The sequence below is a fragment of the Pelodiscus sinensis genome, chromosome 18 (assembly GCF_052426305.1).
Source record: "Pelodiscus sinensis isolate ZL-2025 chromosome 18, ASM5242630v1, whole genome shotgun sequence".
Lineage (NCBI taxonomy): Eukaryota > Metazoa > Chordata > Testudines > Trionychidae > Pelodiscus > Pelodiscus sinensis.
This window is the reverse complement of record NC_143069.1, coordinates 11,931,756-11,951,161: the sequence shown is the minus strand read 5'-3', so window position 1 is coordinate 11,951,161 and position 19,406 is coordinate 11,931,756. Positions and strand designations below refer to the sequence as shown.

General features: G+C 48.8%; 1 protein-coding gene across 1 annotated transcript; it reads left to right on the top strand.

The window, feature by feature from the left end:
* Positions 1-4,561: 4,561 nt before the first annotated feature.
* On the top strand, positions 4,562-10,490 carry LOC149523227 (protein maestro-like). Its single transcript, XM_089769823.1, has 5 exons — positions 4,562-4,715; positions 5,600-5,755; positions 6,788-6,922; positions 9,141-9,243; positions 10,216-10,490. The coding sequence occupies exons 1-5, from the start codon at positions 4,617-4,619 to the stop codon at positions 10,287-10,289; spliced, it is 567 nt and encodes a 188-aa protein (XP_089625949.1). The 5' UTR covers positions 4,562-4,616; the 3' UTR covers positions 10,290-10,490.
* Positions 10,491-19,406: the final 8,916 nt, after the last annotated feature.

The window sequence follows — 19,406 nt, the reverse complement described above, 5'->3', positions numbered from 1 at the left end:
GTGGTCTTCTCACCTCAAAAACGATATGGCCTTGGAAAGGGTTCAGAAAAGGGCAAGTACAATGATTAGGGGTTTGGAACAGGTCCCATATGAAGAGAGGCTAAAGAGATTGCGACTTTTCAGCTTAGAAAAGAGGAGACTGAGGGGGGATATGATAGAGGTCTATAAAATCATGAGTGGTGTGGAGAGGGTGCATAAAGAAAAGTTCTTCATTAGTTCCCATAATAGAAGGACTAGAGGACACCAAATGAAATGAATGGACATCAGGTTTAAAACTAATAAAAGAAAGTTCTTCTTCGCACAAAGTTCTTCTTATAGTCAACCTGTGGAACTCCTTGCCACAGGAGGCTTTGAAGCCTAGAACTATAACAGAGTTTAAAGAGAAGTTAGATAAATTCATGGAGGTTGGGTCCGTGGAGTGCTATTAGCCAGGGGGTAGGAATGGTGTCCCTGGCCTCTGTTTGTGGAAGGCTGAAGATGGATGGCACGAGACAAATGGCTTGGTCATTGTCTTCGGTCCATCCCCTCTGGGGTACCTGGTGTTGGCCGCTGTCGGCAGACAGGCTACTGGACTAGATGGACCTTTGGTCTGACCCAGTACGGCCATTCTTATGTTCTTATGTACTAAGCGCAGGGCTCAGGGTCGGGGGTCTCACTGGAACAACTTGATTTTCATGCAAACCTGCTCCTGGGTTTGGATGTGGCCTTTGGTGGCCAGGCTGGCAGCTATCCTGCCCTAGACGGCTGCATTCCTGTGCCTAGTGTGGAGGTCGTGGACGCTGGAGGCCTCCCCCCAAACCTCGATAATGTCCACGATCTCTGCACTAGACCAGGCAGGTGCCTGCCTCTTGTGGCCCTGGGCAGGCTCCTAGGAGCCGCCAGCCTGGTCCTGGGAAGAGGAGGAGGGCTGGGTGGCAGCAGGTGGCTGGCTCATGCCATGCCAGGTGCAGGGTCTGCTGGCTGGGTGCTGGCAGGCTTGCCACTGGCACAGGCACTGTAGCCAGACCATGCCCCTTTAAGGGCTCTGGGGCTGGGAGAGGGGCAGAAAAGTTTCCCTGGTTTGGCCCAGAGTGGCCATCAGGGCAACCTGATTAGGGTTAGCCTCCAACTAGTTCGAATTAAGTGGCTACACAGCCCTTAATTTGAACTACACAATTCGAACGAGGCGTTACTCCTCGTAGAATGAGGTTTACCTAGTTCGAATTAAGCGCTCTGCTAGTTCGATTTAAATTCGAACTAGCAGTTTGTATGTATAGCCGCTATTAAAGTTCATTCGAACTAACGGCTGTTAGTTTGAATTAACTTTGTACTGTAGACATACCCATACTTTTAACGCAAGAGTTTTTGCGTTAGAATATTTGCGCAAGAGAGCGTCTACACTGGCATGTGCTGTTGCGCTAAGAGGCGCTTTTCTGCAAACTCATCCGTGCCAGAATAGACGCTCTCTTGCGAAAGAAAGCTCCGATGGCCATTTTAGCCATTGGGCTTTCTTGCACAAGAAATTAATGTGGCCTGTCTACACTGGCCTCTTGCGCAAGAACAGTTGCACAGGAGGGCTTTTTCCTGAGCGGGAGCATCATAGGTTTTGCGCAAGAAGCACTGATTTTAGACATTAGAATGTCAGTGTTCTTGTGCAAGAACTCCCCACCAGTGTAGACAGGCAGCTGCTTTTGCGCAAAATCATGCCAATGTAGATGTAGCCATAGAATTTGAATTACTAGACCTTTTCTGACAATTCCTAGGGCTAATACTGACCAACAGCTCCTGATTTTGGTCTAGCTCAGCAAATCTTCTAAATGAATCTAGTGTCCTAATACTATAAAATAAGCAACATACAAATACATTAACATCTATCTTAGATTCTCATGAATGTAGAATAATAGATTCATAGATCATTAGAACTGGAAGGGATCTTGAGAGGTCTTCGAGTCCAATCCCCAGCCATCACGGCAGGACCAAGCACAGTCTAGATCATCCCTGACAGGTGTTTGTCTAACCTGCTCTTAAATATTTCTAGTGATGCAAATTCCACAACCTCCTGAGGCAATTTATTGCAGGGTTTAACCACCCTGACAGGCAGGACGTTTTTCCTGCTGTCCAACCTAAACTTCCCCTGATGTAATTTAAGCTCATGGCTTCTTATCCTATCCTTAGAGGCCAAGGAGAACAATTTTTCTCCATCTTCCTTAAAACATCCTTTTAGAAACTTGTATTATCTGAGTACTTCAAAATGAGAATGTAGTATCTGAGTGCCTCAAAACTCTTTAAAAGTATGTATCCCTACAACACCCCTGTGAGGCAGGGAAACACTATTAGTCCCATTTTGCAAACAGGAAACTGATGCACAGAAGGCCTAAGTGACTTGCCCAACATCATCTAGGAAGTCTTTGAGGGTGCAGGAAATTGAACTGGAACCTCCTAAGTCCTAGGCTGCTGACCACTGGAGCATCCTCCCTCTCCACAGCCTTGCTATAACGTCTGTGTCATATTTCACATTTACGCTAAGTCGCTATTTTAGAGGCTCATCTGGTGGTTCTAGGAATCTGTTTGTGCCCCCAAATCTTTCTACACCCCACCTAGGAAAGGAGTCACAAACGTGGGTTTTCAAGGTCTGCCTAGAGAGGCCTCATGAAAGCTGCCAATCAGAGCCCAGCTGGCTCAGATCTATGGAGCTACAGGGCTTTATTAGGTCAGTTCCTTTCAGGAAGTGGAGGGCCAAGAAAGGATGCTATTCTCTGGCCAAACCAATTCACAGGGGTTTATTTCAGGCAGCATTTTCTGAAGCTGAATTTGCAGAGAGAGAGTCCTTACGAGCCTTCAACATATAATTAGAGGGAGAAACTGAAAGTGGCCCCATAGGAAGAACCCAAGGAAAAAGTAGCAATAAACTGAAATGAAGCAATGACTCGCTGCTATTTCTAGGTTGGAACCAAGAGTAGTGGGCAGGCCCAGGTTCCCCAGTGGCATAAACCCGATGAAGGGGACAAGGCTTATGGAGAGGTTGAACAAAGAACAGAATATAAAGGGTCCAGAGTTGGGGCTGAAGACCCTAGTGAGGGCAACAGGACCTAAAAGGCATTTGTTTGGACTTTGGGACTTGGCCAGAGGGCTGAGCCATGGAAGACTCACTAAGATCGACTGGCAGGATGCACCTGGGCGAGAAAAGGACTGTGGTATCAAATGCAGTCACTGAGAGGCTTTCAAGGGATGAGCAATCCCCCATTATAGTGCCTAAAAGGAAAAAATCCATGTTTTTAACACAGTACTCATTCATATAGAATAATAAATTACAGTGTATTACGTGTCTCCTCAAATTATATTCGCTATCTTAATGAACATATTAGAGCTAATGGACATGTTGATTTTATTTCAGCTAATGACTGATCCCATACTCAGGGAGAAGAAGATCCTTAAGTCTGTCTTACATATATTAGAAGAAAGGTCACGGGACAATAACAGCATTGTCCGTCAAATGGCTGTAAGAGGCCTAGGCAATTTAGTCTATGGGGCACCTGAGAAGGTAAGATAGAATACTGAATACAATGCAGCATAACTAGAGAAACTAAAGGAAACAATTGCTCAGGATTTACAGAGGCCATGCACAATGCACTAGGCCAACTTCTGCTCTCTCATACCCCTGTAACCTCTTTGCAGTCAATACACAGCAGGTTTGTTCCCTTGGTAAGCTGGGCATAAGGAAACAATATGGACTTAATATGATCATATGTAAATGTATACTCCCAGGAATGAAGAGTGTAGGCTTTATTTCCAAGATGAGAGATTCTATTCCAGGAAACAGAGACACTAAAAAACTCAAATCATGATAGATAATCAGCTGAACGTAAGCGCCCAGTACAAAGCTGTGACCAAAAGAGCTGAGGTGATCCTCGGAGGCATAGACAGAGGGATTCTGAATAAGAATAAAGAAGTTATTTTACCTCTGCTTATGGCACTGGTGTGAGAACTGCTAGAATACTATGTCAGGATCATGCCTGCAATTCAAGAAGGATGCTGATAAATTGGAGAAGAGTCACAAGAATTTTCAAAGGGCTAGAAAATGTGCCTTTAGATTCAATGGGGGGGGGGGGGGGCGGGGAATGAAGCTAAACTAATTCAGACTGCTAGTAAGGCATACATTTTAATGGTAATTTTAATCATTGGAACCATTTACCAAGGGTTGTGGTGGGGTCTCTATCAGTAGCAACTTTAAAAACAAGATGGGCTGTTTTTCTAAAAGAGGTGCTCTAGTCAAACAGACATTATTTTGGGGAGGTTCTGTGTTGTGAAGGAGGTCAGACTGAATGATCACAATGGTCCCTTTTGGCCTTCAAATCTAAGTAATTAGAAATCTAATAGGATTACATAGGCGTAATATGGCACAGAGTTTGGCTTATTGTAGCTAGTACCTGATGTAAAATATAGCTATAGGTCACTAGGGGGGCAGATGAAATTCCCACTGCTTCATAATTGCTAAAAAAAACATATTAGAAATGTGGTTAGTGGAAAGTGTTTTTTAATGTCATACATCTGAACAGGTGAAAAAGTACAAGAAGTTTCTTCTGGAGGCACTGATCAGGACTTTAGAAGACACTTTCAGTTCTGAAGTCGTCGAAAGCATGAAGGCACTGGCCAAAGTCCTTAAGGAGCTGAAAGGGAAGGACATAGGTTCTTCCTTCAGAGACCTCACCACACAGATCCGGAAGTACTTCGATAATGTACGTGAACAGAAGCCTTCAACCCCAGTTCAGCTGACATTGATGAGGCTCCATTTACAATGCATGATGTGTCCTCACTGGGCATTGTTCATGTCAGAATGAAGTGATTTTAGGCCTTAGGGAAGAGATGTGTTTTATGGAGGAGCAGAGAATTAAGAAAATGAGGATGCCATCCCTGCTCCTTCAGTCTCACCCTTCTGTTCATCTTTATTTCCAATGAGAATGGCAAAGGAAGTATGAATACTAGATTAGGTAGCTGCATAACAAGGAAAATGGGCATACAGGGTGTAATAGACTGTTTTGGGCCTGCTCCATACGATTTTTATGTCAGATGGTTGAAATTATTCCATTTTGCAGAGAAGTTTGAGATTTCAAATTTTGGTTTTGTTCCTATTTGGGGGACACACCCCCCAGCCCAAATTTTAAAACTCTTTGTGAAACAGTAATACTATTCTCAACCCAGCTCTACTGGGAGCCTTGCCTGAGGGCAGTCTACTGGCAGACTATGCTGGAGACAGGGAACCTGGAAACACTGGGAATTAGAGGTGCCAGGGTGCACATTTCCTGGCTCCTTGTCAGCCTGCCAGACAGGCTGTTCTGAAGGTGAGGGCCAGGAAGCCCAAGATCCCAGTCAGCCTGCTAGATGGGTCACCAAGAAGCTGACCAAGTACCCCTACTTGGCTTCTGGAAGAATTTTGTCAAAATTGAACTGTCTTCAAAGTATTTTGATGAATCAACACATTTGGCCCAAACTTGATTAATTCCAGTTCTTTTAAACTTCTGTCGTTGGAATCACTCTACCCTAATGTAGAAGAGACAGCTGTGCTAGATACATGATGTGGTTATTTCTTCGTTACCAACCTGTGTGGCTTTCTTGGCTATAGGAGGACAACACTCTTCGTGCATTGGCCTTTGTCCTGTTTGGTATCCTGGCCGGCTCTGCAAAGAGAAAATGGAAGGACTATTTTGCCAAGCAGGTTAGACAGAGCTGGGTCACGCTTCTTATGCACCTGCAAGATCCAAGCCCTGAGGTTTCAATGGTAAGAATGACAGTGACTTAATTACTAAGCAAAAAGAATCTTCCTCCTGATGCCAGGGGAGCTCTGCTATTCCTTCCCGCAGTGGAGACCTAAATTCTTCCCTCAGTTCATTGCCCTCCTTTTGAGTTAATCCCAGACAGGCTGGTCCTTAGCAGCCAGGGTTGTCTCACTGGAGTTCAGGATAGGTCATGGGTCTGATCCCAAGAGTTCATTCCTGCCTATCTCTGCACCCCACGTTCCTGCCTCCCCACAACAGAGGAAAGACCACAGCTATGCCTAGTGAAGCAGCTTTCATAGCTACATCCGTTCTGAAAAAACATTGCTGCTATCTCCAGTTTTCAGTATTATAAAATCATAGAACCATAGGTTTGGAGGAGACCTCAGGAGGTCACTGAGTCCAACCTCCTGCCCAAAACAGGACCAGCCTCAACTAAACAATCCCAGCCAGGGCTTTGTCAAGCTAGGACTTGAAAACTCTAGATTTAGAGGTTCCGTTGCCTCCCTAGGTAACCCATTCCAGTGCTTCACCACCTTCCTAGTAAAATAGTTTTTCCGACTATCCAACCTAGACCTCCCCCACTGTAACTTGAGACCATTGCTCCTCATTCAGTCATCTAGTACCACTGAGAACAGCCTCTCTCCATCCTCTTTGAAATCCCCCTTCAGGTAGTTAAAGCCTTCTATCAAAGCTCCCCTCACTCTTCTCTTCTGAAGACTAAATAATCCCAAATCCCTCAGCCTCTCCTTGTAAATCATGTGTTCCAGCCTCCTAATCATTTTTGTTGCCCTCCGTTGGACTTTCTCCAATGTATCAACATTTTTTAAGTAATGGGGTGCCCAGAATTGGATGCAATACTCCAGAAGTAGAATCCCTTTCCCCCTATTAAAGTCATGCTGGCATATTTTCTGTCTATTACTTCAGGGGAATCCCTTTTATTCTTGGGGTAGATGAGCAGTCAAGGACATGAGTTCCATTTGAATGAGCACAATACGTGTTATGGAACAATTCAATGGTGCAACCCTCTTTTTCAGGAGTGCAGAGCTACATTTCATCTCTGTGCCCCATTTTTGGGACTGAAGAGGCTCCAAACTATACTTAATGAGCATCTTAGTTGGAGAACCGAGCTGAACCCTGAGGAGCTCCAGATGGATATCTGCAGACACCTTGTGAGTGACCTATAGAATTATATGAGATTATTGACAGCATAGGCTTGTGGTGTAGAAGCAGGGGGAATGTGTGATGGGCAATGGAAGTATCTATGGGTATGTCTACGCTACAAAGTTAGTTTGAACTAACGGACGTTAGTTCGAACTAACTTTCATAGGCGCTACACTAGCACTCCGTTAGTTTGAATTTAATTCGAACTAACGGAGCGCTTAGTTCGAACTAGGTAATCCTCATTCCACGAGGATTAAGCCTAGTTCAAACTTACTAGTTCGAATTAAGGGCTGTGTAGCCCCTTAATGCGAACTAGTGGGAGGCTAGCCCCCCCCAGGTTTCCCTGGTGGCCACTCCGGCCAACACCAGGGAAACTCGTATGCCCCCCTCCCGGCCCCGGACCCCTTAAAGGGGCACGGGATGGCTACGGTGCCCATGCCAGGTGCAAGCCTGCCAGCACCCAGCAGGCAGACCCTGCACCTGGTGCGGATCGAGCCACCCACCCGATGCCCCCCAGCCCTCCCCCTCTTCCCGGGACCAGGCTGGCGGGTCCTGGGAGCTTGCCCGGGACCGCAAAAGGCGGGCTCCCTCCTGGGCTAGTGCGGACATCGTGGACCTCGTCCACGATCTCCGCACTAGGCACAGGAAGGTGGCCGGCTAGGGCAGGAGAGCTGCCAGCCTGGCCACCCAGGAGCAGGAGTGCATGAAAATCAAGGTGGTCCACTGAGACCCCCGACCCTGAGCCCTGAGCTTACAATGGCCATCCTGGGTCAGAACAAAGGTTCATCTATCCCAGTAGCCTGTCTGCCGACAGCGGCCAACCCTAGGGTCCCTGGAGGGGATGGACCGAAGACAGTGACCAAGCCATTTGTCTCGTGCCATCCCTCTCCAGCCTTCCACAAACTTTGGGCAGGGACACCACTCCTACCCCCTGGCTAATACCACTCCATGGACCCAACCTCCATGGCTTGATCTCACTTCCCTTTAAACTCTGTTCTAGTTGTAGCCTTCACAGCCTCCTGCAGCAAGGAGTTCCACAGGTTGACTCTGTGCTTTGTGAAGAACAACTTTCTGTTACTAGTTTGAAGCCTGTTACCCATTCCTTTCCTTTGGTGTCCTCTAGTCCTTCTTTATGGGAACTAATGAAGAACTTTTCTGTATGCACCCTCTCCACCCAACTCCTGGTTTTAGAGACCTCTATCCTGTCCCCCCTCCGTCTCCTCTTTTCTAAGCTGAAAAGTCCCAGTCTCTTTAGCCTCTCTTCATATGAGACCTGTTCCCAACCCCTGATCATTTTAGTTGCCCTCCCCTCTGCCACCCTCTCTCTTCCCCTCTCCCACCCCCTTTTCCCAGTCTCCCCCAGTTTTGTTCAATAAAGACAGATTCCATTTTTGAACACAATTGTCCTTTATTTTGTACATCAAGAAGAGGGGCTAGGGAAGGGTAAGTGGAAGGAGTTGAGGGCGGAATGGGGTACGCGCCCCCGATGGGGAGGACTGGGCTGGCTCTGCGGGCTTTTGTGGTGGAAGCTCTCCTGCAGCCCCCCAATTGCCCCATCTCCCCAGATGGCAGGCTGCGGCAAGTGCAGCCGGTCTGATGGCCAAGTGCTGTGATGTGCCCAGTGTGGGCACTCCGGGCACTCCAAGCCAAGACTGCTTTGCAAGCGGGGCACCCCTGAGAACTGTCTGTCCGGCGTGGGGGTTGGGACCCTTTAAGCACAGCCCTCGGCTAGCCTGAGACAGCATCTCCACGCTCTTAGTCCTCCTCTGATGTCCTGCCGGCACTGCTTCCGGCCATCCTTAAGCCCGGTTCAGGGTCCACTTAATGTGGACATGCTAGTTCGAATTAGTAAAACGCTAATTCGAACTAGTTTTTTAGTCTAGATCCGTTAGTTTTAATTAGCTTAGTTCGAATTAAGTAATTCGAACTAAGTTAGTTCGAATTAACGTTGTAGTGTAGACGTACCCTATTAGAGTGGGATACAGGACTGAGGGTGAGAGGAATGTAAATCTGCCATAGATTCCCACTTTCCCCACTTCTACACAGCCTCCTGTCCTTTCTTTTATTTACTTGTTTAAATTAAAAAAAAAGTCTGAGTGAGTCCAATAACTGACAGCAGTGGCAAGAGGAACACAGACTGTTTACTTGTGGTTTGTAAAGGCATGTGTTGGCAGTCAAAGGGCATTTCTAGCCAGAGAGAGCTCATGTGTCCCTGATTTTCTCTAGGCCAAAGAGAAGGCTGAGCTACTGGAGAACTTTTACAAAAGCACCATCACATACTTCTGCAGCAGCTGGGAAGAGATCCGGGCAGTTGCAGCCAAGTTAGCTGGTGAGAGAAAGTGTGCCGTGTCCCTTTTGGTATTCCCTTTGAGGTAGACAGAAAAAGTCCCTGTGTGCAGCACTGAGCTACTATTAATCTCTCTGTGCTGTGACTTCTCATGCATAAATGGAGATGTTAATGTTCTCCTACTTCTCCAGTGTGGTGTTAGGAGGAATTTGTAAGTTGCAATAGAATGCTTTGAGATGGCGCAGTCATTTAGTAGCAGAGGCTGGCACACTGTCACGTAGGGTATGTTTATTCTCCGATCAAACTAGTGTGCTAAAAATAGAGTAGCTGTGGCAGGAGTAGCAGGAGGGGTTAACTATTCCAAGGATGATCCCATCCAAACCCAAAAGTCTGTTCTCAAGGTGGCTAGCTCCTCCGACTGCTTCTGTCATCTGACCTGCACTCTATTTTTAGTAGTCAGAGTTAGTGTGGACTCAAACTATAGACCTAAGCTCAGTGTTGTTGACTGTTCCTTACTGGTGCTTCATCACTGGGAGGTAGGCAGGCCACCGCCACACAGTGCCTGCTGTTGCAGGTTCCTGATTGCCTTGCCCAGGAAGCACTAGATTCCTCCCCTTTGGCCCTGTGCCATCCTTTCCTTAGCACACCCATGCAAGCCAGGCAAGCATTGTGGCCTAATTAATTTATCCATGTGAGATCCTTGCTTAGTACGCACTTATTCCTGGCCCCAGCCCTTTGTTCACACCACTAGATTAATACACTATCCTAGTATATCTCCAATAACTGACAGCAGTGGCAAGAGGAACATAGATTGTTTAAAGCAAATGAGGTTTTATGTAAACATTCTTAATTTTTTTCTCTTCTTCTCTTCAGTGTGGACGCTAAACTTTTCTAGTATTTTCTTGCCTACAGCTCACCTTAGACCCACAATAGAAGCCAAAGGGCCAATGTTATCACCTTGCACTTAACAAGAGAAGGTTTTTTATTGATGTTTATTTTACATTGCTTATTTAGGCATCATCCTGGAACATACGGACACCAAGAATATGAAATGGCTGGACATGGAACATCTGTTGACCTGTAAGTAACAAATACAGGTGAAATCCTATTCATTAGTGAGTTATAAAGAAATTTAGCTGACAAGCAAGCAGTAACTGATACCACAGGTGTGAAGTGCATCAGCCACACATCAAAGGACAGATTCAGCTTTAGTCTGCTCTGAAAGAGGTACGTCTACACTATAGCGTTAATTCAAGTTAACTTAATTCGAAATAGTTAATTTGAATTAAGCTAATTCGAATTATGCATCTATACACAAAACCTATTTCAAAATAGCATTTTGTTATTTTGAAATAGCGCGTCCACACTGAGTGGACCCTGAACCGAAGTTCAGGCTGGCCGGAACCAGTGCTGGCAGGGCATCAGGTTAGGACATAGTGTGTGGGGCTGCTGCCTCAGGCTAACTGAGCTCCGTGCTTCACGGGACCCTACCCCCACCCCGAACAGACAGTTCTCAGGGTTCCCCGCTCGCTTGTCTACCCCGATGAGGGAGAGCAAAGCAGTCCTGTCTTGGAGTGCCCTGAGTGCCTGCACTCGGGACACCACAGCACTCGGCCACATGGAGCCAGAGCTGCCCCTGGGCACACCGGTGCGTCTCGTAGGGTTGTTGCCATCAGCCCAGCTGCACTTGCTGCAGGCTACCGTCCGGGGAGTCCATCGGGGGGCTGTCAGGATCCAGGAGGCCCTGCAGGAGAGTGTCCACCCCGAGGAGCCCTCAGAGCCACCCCGGTCCTCCCCACCGGGGGCTCGTGCCCCATTCCTCCCTCACGTCCATCTACTTACTCCTCCCTAGCCTCCCTTCCTGATGTCAAATAAAAGACATGTATGTTCAAAAATAGAAACTGGGTTTATTGAACAACAGGGTGAACCTCTGGGGAGACTGGGAAAAGGAGGTGGGAGAGAGGAATAGAGTGGGTGGGAGAGGGGAGGGTGAAACCTGGGAGGAGGAAGTTGGAAGGGAGAAGCAAAGGGAAGAAGGGGGAAGGGAAGATCAGGGCCCAAGGTTGGGGGTCTCACCGCACCAACTTGATTGTCATGCAAACCTGCTCCTGGGTTCGCATGTGGCCTTTGGTGGCCAGGCTGGCAGCTATCCTGCCATTGACGGCCGTGTTCCTCTGTCTAGTGCGGAGATCATGGATGCTGGGGCATCCCTCCCAAACCTGAATAAGGTCCATGATCTCCACCCTGGACCAGGAAGGCACCCGCCTTCTCCAGCCCCTGTCAGGCTCCTGGGTGCTGGCAGACTGCTCCTGAGGAGCAGTGGAGGGTTGGCTGCCAGTGCCTTGCTGGCTCACGTTTTGTGGCTACTGGCTCAGGGGCCCCGGTGGCCACTGCTGGCTCTTGGCTGGTAGGCTTGGATCTGGCACGGGCCAGGGTCTATCCCTTTAATGGCTCTGGGGCCAGGGGGAGAGGAGAGGAAGTTTTCCTGGTTGTGCCCAGAGTGGCCACCAGGGCTCCCTGGGAAGGGCTGGAGGCCCCCTATTTTGAATTAATTGTCTACACAGCACTTAATTTGAAATAGCTATTTCAAATTTGGTGTTACTCCTCGTAGAATGAGGTTTACCAAATTTGAATTAAGCGCTCTGCTATTTCGAATTAATTTCGAAATAGCGGTTTGCATGTATAGATGCTATTAAAGTTAATTCAAAAGAACAGCTGATATTTTGAATTAACTTTGCGGTGTAGACGTACCTGGAGGAAACTGCAGCCAGTGTGATATAAGTCAGTGCATCTCCTGGCTACCCTGGCAATGCCTCTTCCCAACCTGTGTGATCCACTCTTTGGGCTCCATCGGCTCCCTGGGAGCCACTTTTTGCTACCCCAAACTCCACACCATCAGATTTATTTCTGTCAGGAGATGTAAAATAACTTAAAAGCAGAAGCTATTGAGTCAATGGAGCACCTTCCAATTGGATGAGTTTCTGGTAGGGTCAGGGTCTCCCCTCTCCCCCCTCCTCCATCTCAGTTTGGAGCTTGGAAGGATCCCAATGGAGGAACCTAAAGCTTTGTTTGTACAGAGAGCTTCTGTAGCTTGGTACTCACTGGTACTAAATCTCCAGCTACTGCAGGCATAGGTGACTATATGAAAAGTGAGTCATATTCTCTGTAATTCCAGCTCTCCAGGTCCTACAGAATGACCCAAGTCCCATTGTCCAGCTGGTGGCAACTCAGGTCCTAAGAGACATCTGACCTGGATGAGTGCTCGGGGAATGAAGCACAGACAAATAGAAGAAAGAGCTCCTGCTTCTGTTTCCAGCTTGCACATCATATACTTGGGTGGGAAGCTAGACTGAACGCTATATCTGCTAGCTGTCTATGGGGTAGGGGAGTAGTATAAGGGCCCTACCATCAATCAAACATTAGCCCCGCCCCCTGACCCTGGAAGTCCCCCCCCCCCGACTCCCCGGAAGTCCCTTCTCCCTTGTCACTGGCAGTCCCGCCCCTGGAGGGTAGTACATCCGGGTCGAGAGGGACAGGTGACCGGAAGTAAAAAAGGATGTCATGTGACCCCGGTTAGGCCCGTCCCCTGTCACCGGAAGTCCCGCCCTTGGGGGTAATACATCCGGGGTCAAGAGGGGCAGGTGACCGGAAGTAAGGGGTGTCATGTGACCCCTCTAAGGACTTGCCCCTCCTCCCTCTACCAGGAAGGGCTTTCCCCGTAGGAACGCCCCGCAAACCGCTTTGACCAATCGGGGGGCAGTTCCGGGAACGGATGACCCGCCCAGAAGTGGGTCGTGTGACCCCTCTAAGAACTCACCCCGCCTCCCTCCACCAATCAGGAGGAGTTTTTTCCCTGTAGGACCGCCTCGTGAACTGCTTTGACCAATCGGGGGGCAGTTCCGGGAACGGATGACCCGCCCAGAAGTGGGTCGTGTGACCCCTCTAAGAACTCACCCTGCCTCCCTCTACCAATCAGGAGGGGTTTTTTCCCTGTAGGACCGCCCCACAAATCGCTTTGACCATTCGGGGGGTGCAGTTCTGGGACCCGTTGACCAGACCGGAAGCTGGTCGTGTGACCCCTCTAAGAGCTTCCCGTGACACCCTCTGTCAATCAGAGCATAGCACTTCCCCATAAGTTCTAGCGCCACACAAAAGAGGCCATCTTGTTCCAAGATACAGCTAGGACACCGCAGCAGCACGCCCACGCTGTCTGAGCACGTTCCGCTCAAGCAGAGGCGGCAACAATACCTGCAAGAGTGGTCATGACTGTATACTGTGTGGCAAAACTCACAATAATTTTTCGCTCCGAACAACTTTTTCACATCCAGAACCCCATAGTAATGCTCATCTCCGCCAAGCGCCGCGCGCCCGGGGCCGGCGCTCCCCCCGCAAGCGCCACGCGCCCGGGGCCAGGGCCGGCGCTCCCCCCGCCAAGCGCCGTGCGCCCGAGGCCGGCACTCCCCCTGCCAAGCGCCGCGCGCCCGGGGCCGGCGCGCCCCCCCGTGCAAGCGCCACGCGCTATGTGCCCAGGGCCAGGTCAGCCCCGAGCACCTGGCGGGTGCATGCAAATGCCCCTGCGGGCGCCATAGCGCCCGTGGGCACCGTGTTGGGGACCACGGACCTACGGCAATAACAGTATTTAATAAGATTTCCAAACACAGTTCAGCACATAGGCCCTGGAGCTTGCAGTTTATACCCTCTGGAGTCCAAGTCAAACAGTCATGGTACCGCTGGGCTGGCGCATTTATGACACAACCCTCACAGTCCTCAAAAAGCTTTTCCCTAAGACAGTGACTAAGGACGGTATAAACACTAATGCGTACAATAGAGCGCATAACTTTTTTACGCTTATGATGTGGCACTGGCTCAACTAGGTCAATGCACAGCCACCTCCTGAATTCTTCATGGCCGTCATCCTAGGCGTTCTCTTCAATGCTTTGTATCGGTGTTGAGCAAAAACAAGGTGGGCCCGGTTCGTCTTCCTCGTCCGATGCAATGCTGTCCTGGGTCTGACGGTCAGCTAGAAAGGCATCGTCAAGCTGTCAAAAGATTGCCAGAAAGAAATAATGTAAGACGCTCTGGTCATTTTTTTTTTAAAGTTTACAAAATCCCGGATTCCTAACCCCATGATGCCCCAACTTCGATCTTTCATTTACCTATTTGGCTTCTTTTCCATGCGTCTTGTCCGACTCCTGGGAGCCATGGGCACCTTCTTCCTCCAGGCTATCTAGCTTGTCTGGCTGCATCGTGAGCGGTTGGGTTTCGGTGTCAGATATTGGTGTATCCATCAGCGGGTGGGTCAAAGGGCTCCCTTCAACTTCTCCTTCCTCTTCGGAACTGTCGCTGATGTAGCGCTTTCTTCTCGGCACCAAAACAAAGTTGGTGAAAGAAGCCATGTTTCCGCTCAGCGTTTGCACGCTCTCTGAAACACGCGCTCTTGGAACAAGATGGCCTCTTTTGTGTGGCGCTAGAACTTACGGGGAAGTGCTATGCTCTGATTGGCAAAGGGTGTCACGGGAAGCTCTTAGAGGGGTCACACGACCCGTCTTCGGTCTGGTCAACGGGTCCCGGAACTGCACTCCCCGGATTGGTCAAAGCGATTTGTGGGGTGGTCCTACAGGGAAAAAACCCCTCCTGATTGGTAGAGGGAGGCAGGGCGAGTTCTTAGAGGGGTCACACAACCCACTGCTGGGTGGGTCATCCGGTCCCAAAACTGCCCCCCGATTGGTCAAAGGGGTTCGCGGGGCGGTCCTACAGGGAAAAACCCCCTCCTGATTGGTGGAGGGAGGCGGGGCAAGTTCTTAGAGGGGTCACACAACCCACTGCGGGGCGGGTCATCCGGTCCCAGAACTGCCCCCCCGCTTGGTTAAAGCGGTTCGCGGGGCGGTCCTACAGGGGAAAAACCCTTCCTGATTGGTTGAGGGAGGCGGGGCGAGTCCTTAGAGGGGTCACATGACACTCCTTACTTCCGGTCACCTGCCCCTCTTGACCCCGGATGTATTACCCCCAAAGGCAGGACTTCCGGTGACAGGGGACGGGCCTAACGGGGGTCACATGACACCCGGTCAGCTGTCCCTCTTGACCCGGATGTACTACCATCCAGTGGCCGGACTTCTGGTGACAGGGGAGAAGGGAATTCTGGCGGTCAGGGGGCGGGACTTCCGGGATCAGGGGGCAGGGCTAACGTTTGATTGATGGTAGGGCCCTTATACTACTTAGGGGATTCCACATGCCGGGGGAATTCACTAAGGGTGGCTTTAATTGGCATTTAAGCATCTAACTGTGGATTTTGGTGATTTCCTTTAGATATCCAGGGCCTTTAACTGTGCTTGTATTGTCCAGTCTCATAAGTTGCTGAGTGTCCTCAAACTCCCTCTGATGATATTGGGAGTTCAGAACACTCTGCCCTTCAAAGAAGGTACTCAGCAGATATCATTCGTCCTCCAAATTTAGAGGCTATGATCCTCCACCTCATAGAAAAAGTTTCCTGAATAGTTAGGTTTCTAGTCTCTCTCAGCACTTTACTCTTGCCCTCCTGGGTTCTGGGCCTATGAGGAGTCACCAGACAACAGTTAGCAAAGGAGGGTAAAAGGCTGAGGGGGTCTGGGATATCATTGTCTGTGGTTCTCAATGGGGAGAGAATCTTCCTGTGATGGCTGAATATGGGAAGGGGATCAGTGTTTTCCCCTGTTGAATTGACACTTTCTGATAATTCACTATATTAGGTAATAGGAGTTCCCCTAATCTTGTGGTGTTTCCTGTTTTGGAGATTGTTTTCCATTCCATATCCAGCAGCTTAATCCCAACCCATATTATTATATTTATTAAGGGGCATTGTACAAATGCTGATGACTCTTTAAGTTTATTTCTCAGGTGCTGGCCATGCTGTGTCTCACAAACAGTCACCTGTAAATAACCCTCCCCTGTAAATAATATAGTGTTTGTATTTACTGTGCACATGTTTCCAATTAAACTCTTTGAAGTATCTGTTTCAATTACTCAGGGGCCTGATTTCTTCTTTCAGAGTATGTCTACACTACAGCATTATTTCAAAATATCTTATTTCGAAATTTTGCGTCTACACACAAAATGCATTTTGAAATAGCGTTTTGCTATTTCGAAATAGCGCGTCCACACTGAGTGGACGGTGAATCGCATTTAAGGCCGGACAGAATCAGGTCCGGCAGGGCATCAGGTCAGGAGTTACTTTGTGTGGCTGCTGCCTGAGGCTGTCTGAGGCCTGTGCTTAAAGGCACCCCCTTGGACAGCCAGTTCTCAGGTTTCCCTGCTTGCTTGCCTACCTCCATGAGGGACAGGAAACCATTTTGTCTCTGTGTGCTCTGGTTGCCTTCACTCGGGACATCACAGCACTCTGCAACGTGAAGCCAGAGCTGCCCCTGGGCACTCTGGTGCTTTTCGTGGACGCGTTGCTGCGGACCTGTCTGAACTTTCTGCAGGCTGCCATCTGAGAGGTCCATCAGGGGGCTGTCAGTATCCAGGAGGCTCTGCGGGAGAGCTTCCATCCTGAGGAGCCCTCAGAGCCTCTCTGGTCTGCCCCACTGGGGGCTTGTGCCTCATTCCTCCCTCACGTCCTTCCACTTACCTCTCCCTAAGCCCCCTTCCTGATGTCAAATAAAATACACGTATTTTCATGAACACAAACTATCTTTATTTAACAAAACCCCGGGGGAGAGGGGGGAGAATGAAACTCTGGTGAGACTGGGGAAAGGAGGCGGGAGAGAGGAGAAGAGAGGGGGGGGAGAGGGAAGGGGGAAAACTTGGGGGGAGGAAGCAAGGGGAAGAAAGGGGAGGGGAAGGTCAAGGCTCAGGGTTGGGGGGCTCTCCAGACCAACTTGATTTTCATGCAAACTTGCTCCTGGGTTCACATGTGGCCTTTAGTGCCACGCTGGCAGCTATCCTGCCATTGACGGCCGCATTCCTCTCTCTAGTGCAGAGATCATGGACATTGGGGGCAATCCCCCCAAACCTGAATAAGGTCCATGATCTCCACCCTGGACCAGGAAGGTGCCCGCCTTCTCCAGCCCCTGTCAGGCTCCTGGGAGCTGGCAGACTGCTCCTGGCGAGTGGTGGAGGGCTGGCTGCCAGTCTTTGCTGGCTCATGTTTGGGGGCCACTGGATCAGGGGTAGTGACTGCTGGCTCTGGCCTGGCAGGCTTGGAACTGGCACAGACACTGTGGCCAGAGTCAACCCCTAAAGGCTCCGGGGAGGGAGGAAGGAGAGGAGTGATCTTGGTTGAGGCTGGAGTGGCCACCAGGGCACCCTGGGAAGTGTCAAAGTCAGACAGGACTCACAGATTTGGCAGACTGCTCTGTTTATTTCAGCAAAGCTTTGCTAAAATGCATTCAGAAAATGTGAGTACCATACAAGGTTCAAACCCCTTGATTTTATACAGTCAAAAGGCCAAGTTAACAAGATCAAAGGGTGTGGCAAAACTTCACATTATTAGTGTGGTTAAGTATCTTCATTTCAATATCAAGCACACAGCAATCTCCTGGCTATATCTCCCTGATTATCTAGAATTGCTTTCTGTCTAACACCTAATGTTTCTCTTCCTGTTAAACTCAGGCCCAAATTGGCTAGCACCTTGATCTGCATACCTACAATCAACATTAACATACTTTTCTTCTTCCTCTTAAAAGACAAACAGAATTCCTTCAACTTATTCAATTATTACAGTACAATTCATCTTTCTCCTACAGTATAATTCTTTCTACTTTCACAATCCCTCCTTTTGGTCAAGCCTCGCCTATGACCAACAATTACTGGGTTCCTTGCATTAACCGTTCTTTGTCTTTTTGTTCATTAGTGATATTTAAAAGCATCAGATTAGCACTCTGGTGAGGGGACATGTCTGTGACATGTCTTGCACAGTTTTGGATACAACAGGAGATTAACTGAAAACATACAAAAATTATTAAGATTCCAAATAGGATAGTCAGGGCTTCCTGAAACAACCAGTTTCCTATGCCAGAGAAATTGGACAAGTTACTTAGCCATTTTCACAGGGAACTTGGCTCTTCGTTGGAAAGGTATGCAATCTTTTTTAAGTAGCTAGCGCGATCTATTATATCATTGGTGTTGTCTGGTATATATACACAACATTCTTTGCCAATGAGAGCACAGGTCCCTCCTTTTGCTGCCAGCACTATATCCAATGCCTGACGGTTTTGGAGGACCACTTGTCTGATCGCTCCTGTTTCTTTGGCCAGGGCCCTTAAACTTTTTCCAGTTTCATTTTCCATGATTTTAACTACTGTTTGTAACCTCAGAAGCCTTTTTGCATGATGTATTACTCCCCCAAGTGGGTCAAAGGAACCACCAATAGCCTCTTCCCAAGTTAAAGGGCTTATGTGATTCACATACCATTGGGCATCCGACAAGTCCCTTCTTTTTCGCCTAAAATTACGGAGGCGTTCTCATGGGAAGGACTCTAACACTCGGAATTGTGGGAAGAGTTGGGCGGGATAACAGATACCTGACCAGTTAACTGGTAATGTGGTATAGGCCTTTGTTCCACAGACCCAATGATGCCCTATCAAAGCCGGGAAGGGTCGGTTGCACCCCTTTGCCATATAGGTGTCTACAAAGGAGGAGTAATATCCCCCGAAGGGCACACGGTGATTCTCCTTACGGGGAGTGGTGTTATTTGCATGGCATTAAAGATTGTACTGATGTTACAATATGCTGGAGACAACTGCTCCTCCCCAGATTCAGCCCCGTCCCATTACACACCAAACACCAGTGACCTTTTTTCTCCTCCACACTTATCCGTTTAGATACATTTATTCCCACAATTATTCCCACTGCTTCCCAAGTGTCATTACTGTTCCATGTCTTGTTAAACGGGTGAGGCCTGGGGAATTAAGTGGGATTGCCAAGACAGGAACCAGCTTGTGAGTGGGATGGAATGTGGCTGCAGACCCAGCAATTAGAGATATTAAGGGTCTGAGCGATCCATACTTGCTGGTGGATAAAAGAATTGTCATTGTCATTGTGGATTCCCCAGATCTTAAGACACCAGTGGCCGAGGAACAGGCCCCACCAGAGGCACATGTTGGAGGCAAGACCCTTTTGGTTCTGACAACCTCCACTGAGGGACCCGCAGTTACGGTTTTATGTCCACCAGGCAGCAGGCGCTAGGCTCACTACTGCTTCTTCTTGGGCCTTGCTTTTGGTCCTCATCT